Source organism: Entelurus aequoreus, linkage group LG05, assembly GCF_033978785.1.
Source record: "Entelurus aequoreus isolate RoL-2023_Sb linkage group LG05, RoL_Eaeq_v1.1, whole genome shotgun sequence".
Lineage (NCBI taxonomy): Eukaryota > Metazoa > Chordata > Actinopteri > Syngnathiformes > Syngnathidae > Entelurus > Entelurus aequoreus.
The window spans coordinates 20,177,754-20,193,520 of NC_084735.1; the positions used below are offsets into that span (position 1 = coordinate 20,177,754).

Here is a 15,767-nt window from a genome sequence, read left to right on the forward strand (position 1 = left end):
TTACATTTAAACCAGTGTGGGTGGCACTGGGAGCAGGTGGGTAAAGCGTCTTGCCCAAGGACACAACGGCAGTGACTAGGATGGCGGAAGCTGGGATCGAACCTGGAACCCTCAAGTTGCTGGCACGGCCACTCTACCAACCGAGCTATACCGCCCCAATGAATGAATGAATGATCTATGGCCCCCGGGATGGTATTTGATTAGTATTAGAACCGGCCCGCAGGCCACAGCCGCCTGCTGCTGTTTTGCACGCACCAATACTCCATCAGTGTTGGCGCTAGGAATTTTCAAAATGGGGTCCCAGGGACCCCATCAAGTCATAAAAATGGGTACCCACAGTAAATTTTTGGGGTCCCACTTTTTTGTAACTGTTTTGAAAACAAATGATAAATGTATGCATTATCTTGTTATATCTCACATTCTATATTGTGTTTTGGAAAAAGGTTGTCATAAACGTTAATTAATTTAAAAAAAAAAGAAAACAAATGTTTATGCATATGTAAATGTATTCAGTTATAAACATTCATTCACTTTCTTCTTTCCTTCATGGATCTAAACTTTACCGCTGCCTGTATTTTTTTCTATATATTTTTTGTAATATTTTCCGAATGTGTTTGTTCTATTTTTGGCCAAAGTAAGACAAAGAAAATAGAGATGTCCGATATATGCTTTAAAATGTTTCATTTCATTTCATTCATGTTTATTTCGAATATGTAGACAAAACAAAAACAACAAATTTTGAAAAAAACAACAAAAAAGCCATTCAAGAATGAATAACAAAAACAATAATAATAATAATAATAATAATAGTAATAAGAAAAAGCAAAAGAAACAAGAAATGAAAATAAACATTAATGTAAACATATCCGAAAAGGAGTGAGAAGAAGTAAAAACTTATGTACTCCCACCCCTCTTATTACTTACTGTATGTTTAATAATAATAATAGTACATAAAAATGTTATGTCATATAAAAACATATACATATATAAGTATGTACATATATATATATATATATATATATCTACAACACACATTTAACAAGTAACTATGAATGTGACACAACAGCGTGTATACATAGTATACATATACATACACATACAAACCTACTGTAATATCGGAAATTATCGGTATCGGTTTCAGCCTCCCGAATTTCAGTGCCCCTCCCGAAGATCTCCCGGGGCAACCATTCTCCCGAGTTTCTCCCGATTTCCACCCGGACAACATTATTGGGGGCGTGCCTTAAAGGCACTGCCCTTTAGCGTCCTCTACAACCTAGGTCCGCTTTTCCTCCATACAAACAGCGTGCCGGTCCAGTCACATAACATATGAGGCTTATGCACACACATGAGTGAATGCAACGCATACTTGGTCAACAGCCATACAGGTCACACTGAGGGTGACCGTATAAACAACTTTAACACTGTTACAAATATGCGCCACACTGTGAACCCACACCAAGCAAGAATGACAAACACATTTCGTGAGAACATCCGCACCGTAACACAAGATAAACACAACAGAACAAATACCCAGAACCCCTTGCAGCACCAATTCTTCCGGGACGCTACAATATAAAAAATAATGCACTTTGTGAAAGTCAAAGTATAGTATTTTCCATAGTTGTAGTGGGTATTAAGATTATCTCAGGGAGAGCGTGTCCCAAATTCCAAACTGCTGTTTTGAGGCATGTTAAAAAAAATAATGCACTTTGTGACTTCAATAATAAATATGGCAGTGCCATGTTGGCACTTTTTACCATAACTGGAGTTGAAGTTGTTCTCTTATTTTGGAAGACCTTGTTTTTGATTGATTGATTGAAACTTGTATTAGTAGATTGCACAGTACAGTACATATTCCGTGCAACTGACCACTAACTTGTTTAAGTCGGGGTCCACGTTGATCAATTCATGGTAAAGTCACATTGTTTAATGCATCCAGCGGGGCATCACAACAAAATTAGGCATAATAATGTGTTAATTCCACGACTGTATATATCGGTTTAGGTTGATGTCGGAATCGGTAATTAAAAGTTGGACAATATCGGAATATCGGATATCGGTAAAAAAGCCATTATCGGACATCTCTAAAAGAAAACAATCTGAAGTTGTCTTAATTTTCTTGTTTTAATGCCGTGATCTTCCTCCATGCGGCCCCTGAGCTAAAATGAGTTTGACACCCCTGCTGTAGGTGTAAGGGCTCGGGCTGACTGTAGCCAATAGGGTCAAATCTGGCCATTTCAGTTCAAAATTTGCAAGACAAACATTTTTGCAACAAACACAAGAGTGCTCCTGTTGGACCACTGTAAACTCATTGGCAGAACCTTGCTTGGACATTTTAACTTTGCACTTGAGTCCAAACTTGTGATGTACATAACTGAGGCGTTCCTCAGGGCACCCCTTTAAGTCCTCTCCTTTTTGTTAGTTACAGTTTGTTTTTTTTGTAAGGTGATTTATGTAAGTAAAGTGCTCGTTTACTTTAGATGCAGTCAGTAGTCATTTGTTCAACTTTTTTTTTTAAGTTCAACTAGTGGTGTTCCTCAAGGCTCTGTTTTAGGTCCTTTGGGCTATTCAACTAGCAGCTCAAGACTTCAGTGGGAAAACCTCACGTTTTTGCAGCAGATTCTTAAAAACACTAAAATGCTGTTGTAGAGATGATCTTTGATTAGCTTTTTCGGGGAAGGTCCTTAAAAATAGCAGAACACTCCCGTAACTCTGAAAAAATAAATAGACCAAAATCAAATGTCTACTGTAAAGGACACTGGCTTTAATCAGAACATACAATATAAGACTAGTATTGTAGTAAAGAGAGGAGACTGGCCCCTTAGTCCTTTGCGTTCTGCAAATGTGGCCCCCAAAACAACTTGAAGAGCCCCGCTATAGTAAGTATTGTGTTTATGCTCTAGGTATGACGTTAAAGTGCATCCGGCAGTGGAGGCTCCTCTATGGGTCTTGGGGCACTAGGAGGTTAACCCCTTAACTACTGTTACCCCAAGTGGCCCTTGGCAAAGGCCTAGTACCTGACTGCCCCCTGGCCAGGGATACGGTGAAGACCTCAACGGCGGAGCAGGCGGAAGACGGTAGATTTAAGAACTACCACAACGGCTGCGATGGCGGAAGCAGGCTGCAGCAGAAAAGGGTCCCCAGTCGTCTTGGACTCCATGCCACTGGACCCTGACCCGATTCTGTCCAGGATCGTGTGGCGACTGTCTGTGCACCAGTCTCCACACGTTAAACTAAGTCACGCACAGGCATCCTCCATAAAGGGATACACCCCTACCAGGAGGATCGTCATACTCGTTCGAGTGACCGCTGATGATGAAAATATTCAATTTATAAATAACAATTCTTACTTTGCGGAAATTACTGTTGCAAGTTTTGTTGATTCTATCTAACATGTTTATGTGTGCTATGGCTATGAGTTTTTTTTCCCTTGGCCTCAGTCTGGACCCCCTCCCAGGAGTCCAGCCTTTGACTGAATATTTTTTTACTCTGCTCCCTCCCACAAGTTTCACCTGTTTCCCACTTTTTTTAAGGGGCGCCGTAAGTGGTTGACCCGTCAGCGGTCCTGTCTTGTCTCCCCGTAATGTTTGTCTGGTCTTAGTGGGACTGTGCTGAAAATGTAATTTCAGTTCTTATATGTCTTGTATATGTGAAGAATGGACAATAATAAAGCAACTTGAACTTGAACTTGAACTTAAAGGCCTACTGAAAGCCACTACTACCGACCACGCAGTCTGATAGTTTATATATCAATGATGAAATCTTAACATTGCAACACATGCCAATACGGCCGGGTTAACTTATAAAGTGCAATTTTAAATTTCCCGTGAAATATCCTGCTGAAAACGTCTCGGTATGATGACGTTTGCACGTGACGTCACGTATCGTAGCGGACATTTTGGGACAGCATTGTGGCCAGCTATTAAGTCGTCTGTTTTCATCACCACAGTATTCTGTGTTGGTGAATCTTTTGCAATTTGTTTAATGAACAATGAAGACAGCAAAGAAGAAAGCTGTAGGTGGGAAGCGGTGTATTAGCGGACGGCTGCAGCAACACAAACACTTCGAGAACTGGGACAACAGAGACTCTTACCAGGAGGACTTTGAGTTGGATACGCGCTACCGTGAGTATGCAGCTGCGGCTTCCAAACATTTGATCGCTTGCCCGTATGTGCGTGCCGCTATGTGCATGTCACGTACATGACATTGGGGAAATATATGTGCTGTATGAACTTTGCAGAAGTGAACAGTACTTTGGGCTGTGGGATTGAGTGTGTTGTGCAGGTGTTTGATTTGTATTGGTGGGTTAAATGGACGGGAGGGGGGAGGTGTTTGTTATGCGGATTAATTTGTGGCATATTAAATATAAGCCGGGTTGTGTTGTGGCTAATAGAGTATATATATGTCTTGTGTTTATTTACTGTTTTAGTCATTCCCAGCTGAATATCAGGTCCCACCCACCTCTCACAGCATCTTCCCTATCTGAATCGCTTCCAATGCTCTCTAATCCTTCACTCTCACTTTCCTCATCCACGAATCTTTCATCCTCGCTCAAATTAATGGGGTAATCGTCGCTTTCTCGGTCCTAATCGCTTTCGCTGCTGGTGGCCATGATTGTAAACAATGTGCAGATGTGAGGAGCTCCACAACCTGTGACGTCACGCTACTTCCGGTACAGGCAAGGCTTTTTTATCAGCGACCAAAATTTGCGAACTTTATCGTCGATGTTCTCTACTAAATCTTTTCAGCAAAAATATGGCAATATCGCGAAATGATCAAGTATGGCACATAGAATGGACCTGCTATCCCCGTTTAAATAAGAAAATCTCATTTCAGTAGGCCTTTAATTTGATTTCATTTACCGGCCCGGTAACCTATTAACAGGGATAAACAGGGGTTTAATGTATTACTTTTGGCTGAGGTGTGCATAAAATACACAAGCAACAATAAATCAGTTCAAATGTAGGTATAGTCCAATATTAAAAAATAATGTATTATTATTATTTTACATGTTACATTTTGTATTTACTTTAAATAATCAGTTGTGAACAATAAACAAAAAGACTACATTGACCACTACAATTCAGTTAAATCCAATATGTTCAATGACCATTTGTTTATATTCCAGGTAATATCCAAAATGTATCAGAAAAGGTAAGAAAAAATAGGATGATAGCTCCAAGGGGGTAAGAAAATTGTTCTCCTATCGCAGTGAAGCCAATTCAAAACTCCAATGCCGCTTCGGTAATAATTGAAAAACTAAACAAAACACAATAAATGGGCAAAAACTCTGAAAAAAATAAATGTTATTTAGACAAAACAGTTTTAAGAGAAAAAGTTTGGCTACAATGTAAACTTAAATATTTGGGTTGTTTTAGAAATACGGCCGTAAATCTGTCACTATGACGGTGTTTAAAGCCATGCTAAACTAGCAATTATCTCTACGGACTTTTGAATGGAATGATATTTATTGTCATTGCCCAAGTACAACAAAATTATGTTTTCAGCACAAACCCGTTCAAGGTCAGACAAACAACATTTTGCACAGGGTTACAGGACAGGAACGCTGACGAATGGAAGCCAGAAAGCCCAACTGAAACTATTACAAAAGGACATGTTGACTCACCACTGAATAAAAGTTTAGCAGATACAAAGTATAATTTTATCCATGAGGTCATTCAGTCCATCTAAGTAGAGCACAATAACCCCGTTAAGTGACCGGCACTGGATGTGACACATAGTTGAACAGAAGTGACTTTTCAGTACAGAGGAGGGGTGCAAAGAATGTCAGGATGGTACTAGTGACCCATCCTGCAAAAAGAGGTTGCATTTGAAGGATGGCTCCATTATGACGACGCCTTCTGGTTCATCCTGAGAACCCTGCAGGGATTATTTGAACTCCTTGAGTAACTTTTGTGGAGAATGCATATATTTTTAAGAGTTCTTTCTTTATTCATAGTCATGTTTAAAGCAGCTAATATTTTCCCATGTGTACTCTTTTTGCTTGTATCTTGTATATGTGTGTGTGTGTGTGTGTGTGTGTGTGTGTGTGTGTGTGTGTGTATATATGTATATGTATATGTAAATGTGTATATATGTGTAAATATGTATATGTATATGTAAACGTGTATATATATGTGTAAATGTGTATATATGTGTGTGTATATATGTATATGTCTATGTATATGTATATGTCCATGTATATATATATGTAAATATGTATATATATATATATATATGTATATGTGTATATATGTATATATATATGTGTATATATGTATGTGTCTATATATGTATATATATATATGTGTATATATGTATGTGTCTATGTGTGTGTGTATATATATATATATATATATATATATATATATATATATATATATATATATACAGTATATATATATACAGTATATATATATGTATGTATTCATACATATATATTCCTCGCGCACTAATTGACTTAAAGAGCGCACTTGCCATGTCACGTTATCGATGGTAAAATGCATTTTTAGACAATATGATTTGCCTGAGTGGCTAGGAGACGGTAGAAAAAGGACTAGTAAGGACAAATTTAAAAAAAATAAAAAATAAAATAAAAAAAATTATATATATATATATATATTTTATTTTTTTTAACTTGGGACTTCCCGCGTGCCGGATTTTGGACGCTGGGGGGCTGTATCCGGCCCGCGGGCCGTAGTTTGGGGACCCCTGCTCTAAACCTTTGACTGTTAGTGTGTCCCTATAAGGGCATCCGCACACATATTCCTAATTTATTGACCTCGGTGATGTGAACGTGTTTTGTTTATTTTCTCTGTTTTCACGTTTGTACCCGTTGACCTCCAGCCAACTGTGGGAAAAGAGTTTGTTTTCGCTCGCTCGTCGCCGCCCTGCAGGGTTCAGAGGGACAAAACGGACAAAAATACATCATTAGTGGAGAATAGTACAAAACGTACAAAAACTTGTTTTTCTCACAATTGTGACAAACATTAGCATTAGCTTGATTGCATTCACTTAATAATGACATGTATATTATATTTTATACATATATTGCTATGGGAAATGGAAAAAAGTTGAAATATTGAGAAGAATAACATACCAGTACGCTTTGTTGCCTGTAAGAGCATTTTTATACATTATTTATTTGCATGGTTGGATGAATGCCCCCCTTTAAGTTTTTCAGTTTGCAGCCATCGGTGGAAAAAGTTTTGACTCCCAGCAAATCGACATAATATTAACATTTATTTTTCATGAGCGCTCGCCTCGCTCTGATGACTTCCACATCTACTGGAAATGTGTGTGCGTGTACAGGAAGTGTATGCGGGGGGGACTTTTTACGCGGACTGTTTCAAGATCATTGTATGGTTTGGCTTTCAACCCTTGCTTTTAAAGGCCTACTGAAACCCACTACTACCGACCACGCAGTCTGATAGTTTATATATCAATGATGAAATCTTAACATCGCAACATATGCCAATACGGCCGGGTTAACTTATAAAGTGCAATTTTAAAAGTCCCGCGCTAAACTTCCGGTTGAAAACGTCTACGGATGATGACGTATGCGCGTGACGTCAGTAGTTAAACGGAAGTATTGGTACACCATTGAATCCAATACAAAAAAGCTCTGTTTTCATCTCAAAATTCCACAGTATTCTGGACATCTGTGTTGGTGAATATTTTGCAATTTGTTTAATGAACAATGAAGACTGCAAAGAAGAAAGCTGTAGGTGGGATCGGTGTATTAGCGGCTGGCTGTAGCAACACAACCAGGAGGACTTTGACTTGGATAGCAGACGCGCTAGCCGACGCTTCGTCCTTCCGTCGATCGCTGGAACGCAGGTGAGCACGGGTGTTGATGAGCAGATAAGGGCTGGTTGGCGTAGGTGGAGCGCTAATGTTTTTATCATAGCTCTGTGAGGTGCCGTTGCTAAGTTAGCTTCAATGGCGTCGTTAGCAACAGCATTGTTAAGCTTCGCCAAGCTGGAAAGCATTAACCATGTATATACAGGTCCAGGGTTTAATAGTATTGTTGATTTTCTGTCTATCCTTCCAGTCAGGGGTTTATTTATTTTGTTTCTATCTGCATTTGAGCCCGATGCTATCACGTTAGCTCCTAGCTAAAGTGTTTCGCCGATGTATTGTCGTGGAGATAAAAGTCACTGTGAATGTCCCTTTCGCATTCTCGACTCTAATTTTCAAGAGGATATTGTTGTATATCAGAGAAGGGAAGGAGGCGACAACCAGGGCAGGACTGCGGTTTACAAGGTTTATTGGAAACCTTAGATGAATACGTGGCGTGTGTATGCTACTCAAAGTGAGTGAGTGTTGACAATGTGTAAAATTATAATGTAAATGTTACCAAGGGTTGTTGTCTGTAAATGTTGGTTGTATCTTTCGTCGTATCCAAGGGGGCAAAGGCGAAGAGGCAGTTCGTGGACAGGCAAGTGGTCGTGGGCAAGAGCAGGGCAGCGTGGTCTGGGTCCGAGCAGGGAGGTCGTGGATCGAGGTGGGCAGTTAGGAATCCGGATGGGTGTCGAGTGACAAGGCACGATCATGGAGTTCAGGGGAGTCACTGTGGAAATACAAAAGGGCATGAACCAGGGGGAAACACGGAGAAATAGAGCAAAACAAGGCTGGCAATCCTGTGACAAAATCCAGGGCGATGTGTGACCAAGGACGGGCAGGAATGGAGAGAGGGTGAAGAAGACCAGCAGGAGGCCTGTGTGACATCTTACTACGGGCACAAGTTAAACAAGCAGCGATGAACTCACGAGTGTCCTTGGCCATTGATGGCCACCAAAAACGTCTTCGCAGCAGTGATAGGGTTCGTTGAAAGCCAGGATGGCATGAGAACAGACTAAAGTGCCCCCAATCCAGGACCCTGCGTCGTAACTCCCGATGGACGAACAGTTTGTTGGGAGGTCCACCTCCCGGTCCTGGATTGGAACGCAGTGCAGCCTTAACTAGGTCCTCCACTTTCCAAGTTACCATCCCAATGATACGAGTGGAAGGAAGGATGGGTTCTGCCACTGCCGGACCGGTAGGTTCTTTCAGAAATAACCGGGACAGTGCGTCAGCCTTAGTGTTCTTGGACCCAGGTCTGAAAGAAAGCATGTAATTGAAGCGAGAGAAAAACTGCTGCCACCTTGCCTGGCGGTTGTTGATCCTCTTGGCAGCACGGATGTGTAGAAGGTTACTGTGGTCGGTTAGGATCTGAAACTGGTGTCTAGCTCCTTCCAACCAGTGTCTCCATTCCACCAGGGCCTCATGGACTGCCAGTAATTCTCTGTTCGGCCGGGGTCAGGCGCCTGGAGACAAAAGCAACAGGGTGAACCAAATTGTCACTTTTGGACCGTTGAGAGAGAATAGCCCCAATCCCCGAGTCTGAGGCGTCAACCTCTACCAAAAAAGCAGTTTCTAAGTCGGGATGGACTAGAATGGGGGCAGAAACAAAACGCTCCTTTAACTCCTCGAAGGCCTTCCTCGCCAAAAGAGTCCACACAAAAGGAACGTTAGTAGACGTAAGCGAATGTAGTGGTGCCGCAACTCTACTGAAGTCTTGAATGAAGCAAAGGTAGAAGCCAGCGAAGCCGAGGAACCTCCGAAGTTCCGTCCTAGTAGTAGGTTGCGGCCACTTCACCACGGCCTCCACCTTCTTCGGGTCTGGCCTTATGTGACCCCTTTCGACCACGAAACCGAGGAACTCCACCGAAGAGGAGTGGAAGCAGCACTTTTCTGCCTTAACAAACAGACAGTTTTCCAAAAGCCGTTGCAGGACAAGTCGAACATGTCTTTGGTGATCAGAGAGGTTACGGGAGAAAATGAGAATATCATCTAGGTATACTACCACGAATTGGTCCAGCATGTCCCGAAGAATGTCGTTGACAAGAGTTTGGAAAACTGCAGGTGCGTTGGTGAGTCCAAAAGGCATCACCCGGTACTCATAATGCCCCATATGAGTGTTGAAAGCAGTCTTCCACTCGTCTCCCTCTTTGATCCGGACCAAGTGATAGGCGTTACGGAGATCCAGTTTGGTAAATATGGTAGCAGGTGCCAAAGGTTCAAAAGATGAGTTGAGTAGAGGAAGAGGGTACTTATTCTTAATGGTGATGTTGTTAAGGTGATGGTAGTCAATGCAGGGACGAAGGGATCCGTCCTTCTTGGCCACGAAAAAGAATCCCGCCGCCAGTGGAGACTTGGATGGTGTTATGATGCCCGAGGCAAGGCCCTCGGTGATGTAGTTCCTCATAGCTTCCTTCTCTGGAAGAGACAAGTTGTATAGGCGACTAGACGGCAAGGTAGCGTTAGGGAGTAACTCGATGGCACAATCATAAGGTCTATGAGGGGGTAGTCCCAAGGCACGTACCTTGCTGAAGACCTCGGCTAAGTCATGGTAGCAAGCTGGAACCAGAGATAGATCGGCCCGGGGAGTCGTGGTAGTGGAGTGGTAGACCGGATGAGATGCTGACCCAAGACAGTTGGCCATGCAGGGTGTACTCCAAGCCAGAATTCTGCGAGAAGACCAAGATATATGGGGGTTGTGGTGACGAAGCCAAGATCTTCCAAGTACCAGTGGGGCTACCGGAGCTTCTAGCACCCATAAACTAATGGTCTCTCTGTGATTTCCAGAAATGGTCATGGAAAGGGGCTCCGTGCGGTACTTGATGGGGCCCAATGGTCGTCCATCTAGAGCCTGTGCAGGCAGCGTCTTGTCCAAGGATATCAGGGGAATGCCCATCTCCCGGGCGAACGTGTAGTCCAACAAACTCTCGTCAGCTCCCGAGTCCACAAATGCCTTCACTTGAATGCTCCTCTTGTCCCAGGCCAAAGTAGCGGGTAGCAGAATGTCAGGGTTTTCCTCTTTACGGGGAAATAAAGTATGGCTCACCAGGATCCCCTCTGCTGGTGAGCCTGATCTTTTGGTCTCGCTGGACAATTATATCGGACGTGTCCTGCTAGACCGCAGTAGAGGCAGAGACGCTGCCTGTACCTCCTCTCCCTTTCCTCAATGGGTAACCGTGTCCTACCCAACTGCATGGGCTCTGGGGCTGCCATTGTAGTAGTTGTAGGCCAGTATGGGTCCACCTCTGTCTTGAAAGTAGGCCAAGTCTGGTTCCTAGAGGCACCTCTCTGACCTCGCTCTGCTGCTCGTTCACAAAGTCGAATGTCAAATTGGAGGGCCAGTTCAATGAGGTCTTTGCAGGACGTGGGTCTGTCCCTCAGTAGACCGTCCTTAATTTCATCGGAAAGGCCGCGACGGAATGCGCTTTGGAGCGCCCGGTCATCCCAACCGCTGTCTGCCGCAAAAGTCCGGAACTCTAAGGTGTAGGCTGCCACGGAATGTGAACCCTGTGAGATGGAGTGCAGACGTCCGGCCGCGTCCCCCCCATCCTTGGGGTGATCAAAGACAGCCCAAAATTCTGCACGGAACGCAGAATAGTCGGAGTTGAGCCCAATGGTCATGTCAACTGCAGCTGTAGCCCATTTGAGAGCCGGGTCGGAAAGTAAGGAAAAAATAAATGCAATCTTGGCGCCGTCTGAGGAATAACGGGAGGGCTGTTGCCGAAAAATGAGGTCACATTGTACCAAGAACCCTCTACAAAGTTCAAAGTCCCCTTCAAAGGGTTTAGGGCTGGCAATCCTGGGCTCTCGTTCCAAAATGCTGTGTTCGGGTCCAGGAACTGGAGAAGCACGTGGAGGTACCACCGGTCCAGAACTGTCCAGAACATGTTGTCCATCTTGGAATACAGTCTGGTAAAAGCTCTCTCAAGATGATCCTCAAGGGCAGTAAACCGAACCTGGTGTTCGCTAACGACGGAGCTAAGTATAGCTAGGTCGGAAGATATGGCTATCTGGGCCTGGGGCTTGCTGCTGTCGCCTGGTTCCGACATGTTGTTGGCCAGAACGTACTGTTGTATATCAGAGAAGGGAAGGAGGCGACAACCAGGGCAGGACTGCGGTTTACAAGGTTTATTGGAAACCTTAGATGAATACGTGGCGTGTGTATACTACTCAAAGTGAGTGAGTGTTGACTATGTGTAAAATTATAATGTAAATGTTACCAAGGATTGTTGTCTGTAAATGGGTTACAAAAGGGCATGAACCAGGGGGAAACACGGAGAAATAGAGCAAAACAAGGACGAGGAAATCACTGGGAAAAGGAATGCCAGACGTGATGCTTACTGGAAGGTTAGCGACGTTCTGGCAAAGGTTCCTTGGGTCCGCTGGTCTTTATGCTGCTCCCCCTCGTCAAGTCCTTGTGTGCTGATCAGTGATTGCTTGCAGACTTGTTGCTGTGTGGGCGTGTTGTGCTCAGTGTGAGCAGAGGTGTGTTTGAGCGTGCTGCCAGCAGAGGGGTTAGCAGAGGTGCCTGCAGCTCCAGCTGCAGAGGAAACCTGGGATCGACTCCGCGTCATGACAGATATAGTATCTGAGGGGGTTTAAAATACAAATCCGTGATCCACAATTGAAAAAGGAGAAAGTGTGGAATCCAATGAGCCAGCTTGTACCTAAGTTACGGTCAGAGCGAAAAAAGATACGTCCTGCACTGCACGCTAGTCCTTCACTCTCACGTTCCTCATCCACAAATCTCTCATCCTCGCTCAAATTAATGGGGTAATCGTCGCTTTCTCGGTCCGAATCTCTCTCGCTGCATTGTAAACAATAGGAAAATGTGAGCAGCCCTTCCTCCTGTGACATCACGCTACTTCCGGTACAGGCAAGGCTTTTTTTTATCAGCGACCAAAAGTTGCAAACTTTATCGTTGTTGTTCTCTACTAAATCCTTTCAGCAAAAATATGGCAATATCGCGAAATGATCAAGTGAGACACATAGAATGGATCTGCTATCCCCGTTTAAATAAAAAAATGTAATTTCAGCATTGGGTCGGTGCCAAAAAAAAGTACCGGATTTGGTACCCATCCCTAATCCTAATTAGACTGAATGCTAACATTTGAGTTTTTTTGTGTTTTTTTAATGGGGGGGTTCAACATCAACAAAATAATGCAACTATTGTACTCACCACCAAAATAAAGTCAATAAATTCTCATTTAAATCATTTTTTTGACTCTCTTGCTATCCAAGTAGAAAAATAGAAAAGGTTAAAACAACAACAAAGAGTATCGGTCCGATACCGCCTTTGGCGCCGATATGTTCATGTGGCTGTATCGGACCGCCCCATCCGCTGTGGCTGCGCTGCTCCTCCGCTCCAGCAGGTGTCACTTGACGGAGCGCACATGAGGACGCCGCTGAGAGAAGATAAGAGGACCCTCCGGCGTGAGCGAGCGGCACGTTGCCGACCATGTTGGCTGTTTTTGTCTCCGCCCACTCGTCGCCACTTTCCCGCCATGCTTAGGCACGCGTGGAGGCTGTGCGTAAAGGTCCTGTCACCATCCTCATGCTCTCCTCCTCCGCCTCCCCCTCTTCTTCATCCTCGTCATCAGCGCATGGTGTAGCGGACCCTGCCCCAACATGGCCCCGCCATCCCCGCGTCTCGCCGGCTTGGCAAGCCTCCTCCTCCTCCTGCTGCTCCTTTTCGCCGTCGACGGCAGCCGTGCGCCGGACAACCGCACGCACGCTGGTGATGGGGAGGAGACCCCGCACCACCGGGGAAACTCGTCCGCGCACAGGAAGTCTTTCCCGGTGTTGTCGTTCAACTACGAGCACGTCCGGAGGCCCTTCGAGATCTCGCTGTGGATCCTGCTGGCTCTCCTCATGAAGCTCGGTGAGTGCCTCTTTTTAAGTTGGCTGACGTGTGACGTCACTGCTGCTGCGTCTGCATTCAAGTTAGGTCCTCCAAAAACCAAAAATATATAAACAAAAAAAAATAGTTTTGCTATCCAATAAACATGTTTGAAAACAATTTTCACCAAAACACAGAAATAAACAAACAAGGACCCATTCTCATAAGTCAGGGGTGTCCAAAGTGCGGCCCGGGGGCCAAATGCGGCCCGCGATAAAAAAAATTCACGGCCCCACGGCACATTCTAAAAATATGATTAAAAAAATGTAAAACATAAAAAGTGGTACAAAACAGCAAACAGGTGAAATGTAAGAAAATGTTGCAATGTTTACTCTAATAACACAAAGCTGCCATGCAGGCTGTTTCTTTCTTTAAAACATAATAATTAATCAAAATCAACGTCATTATGAACTATTGACCTATTCAAGGCTCCAATTATGTCACATTAAATATTCCACTTTGAGATATTTTTTGGGGAAAATGTTGCATATTTTGTGTTTGCCATATAAAAAACAGAGTTCTTTTTTTTTTTTTAAAGAAGGGCCTGAAACAAACAAACAAAAAACACAAACAACAATAAAACTTACAATTGACGGATAGACCTGAAGCTGATCTCGAGATTATTGTGTTAAAAGTAAACAGTATAAAAAATGTATAATATATTTTTTAACACTTTGATGTTTAATCATTTTAGTGGGATTTTTTTGTGTGTGTCATTGATCAAAAAATAACAATGAATTAAAATCAATGTTGTTTTGAGTTATTGACCTTTTTAAGGCTCCAATTATTGTATAATCTCAAACATTCCACTTGAAAATTTCATTGGGGGAAAATATTTCATATTTGGTGTTTTTTCCATTTAAAAAAACAGGGTTTTCTTTGACAAAAAAGGCACACAACTTAAATGTTTAAAAACGTTATATTGACAGATAGACGTTATGTTGATCTAGAGATTTAAACTTTGAATAATAATAATAATAATACTAAATAATGACACATTTTTTATACATTTTTTTACCAAAACCAATTGGGTTCACCGGGATCAAGCCTGAGTGGAGGCCTAAATGTATATATTTTTTATATATTTATTGTATTGGTTTTTAAAATTAAAAAAAATAAAAATGGCCCCCCGCTTGCTTTGATTTTACAGTGTGCGGCCCTCAGTGGAAAAAGTTTGGACACCCCTGTCATAAGTGCACCACTCCATATCACGTATATATATATATATATATATATATATATATATATATATATATATATATATATATATATATATATATATATATATATATATATATATATATCAGAAATACTTTAATAATCCCCGAGGGGAAATTTAGATTTTTAGCACAATCCCATTGAAGGGCAGACAAACATTACAGGGAGACAGAACAGGATCGCTGACGGGTCTGCCAACTTCCGGCGCCCCTTCCAAAAAAAGGTGAGAAACTGGTAAACGCTGGGGACGGGGGTGGGGTGAGAAAAAGAAAAAAAATTTGGTCTAAGCCTGGGCCCCTGGAGAGGGCGTCCAGACTGAGGCCAATGGAAAAAAAACCTCATAGCCATAGCACACATAAACATGTGTGTAAGAGGGAAACATCAAAGAACACTGTGGTGTACTTCGATCCGAATAACAAGGTGATGCACACGTTTAAATACTTTACCTAGCGTACCTTGGGAGAACAACCTTGGGGGGCGGTATGGCGTAGTGGGTAGAGCGGCCGTGCCAGAAACCTGAGGGTTGCAGGTTCGCTCCCCGCCTCATGACATCCAAATCGCTGCCGTTGTGTCCTTGGGCAGGACACTTCACCCTTGCCCCCGGTGCCGCTCACACTGGTGAATGAATGATAGGTGGTGGTCGGAGGGGCCGTAGGCGCAAACTGGCAGCTTCGCTTCCGTCAGTCTACCCCAGGGCAGCTGTGGCTACAAATGTAGCTTACCACCACCAGGTGTGAATGAATGATGGGTTCCCACTTCTCTGTGAGTGCTTTGAGTATCTAATAATAGAAAAGCGCGATATAAAATC

The 15,767-nt window shown here is 43.0% G+C and overlaps 1 protein-coding gene across 1 annotated transcript in view; it reads left to right on the forward strand.

Moving 5' to 3' along the window:
- The first annotated feature begins 13,257 nt into the window (after positions 1-13,257).
- The window catches only part of slc9a1b (solute carrier family 9 member A1b), a 37,404-nt gene continuing 34,894 nt past the window's right edge, over positions 13,258-15,767 (forward strand). The window contains exon 1 of the mRNA XM_062047337.1: positions 13,258-13,723. Coding sequence (XP_061903321.1) covers positions 13,471-13,723 — 253 coding nt within the window. The 5' untranslated portion in view covers positions 13,258-13,470. The remainder of the gene's footprint in view (positions 13,724-15,767) is intronic.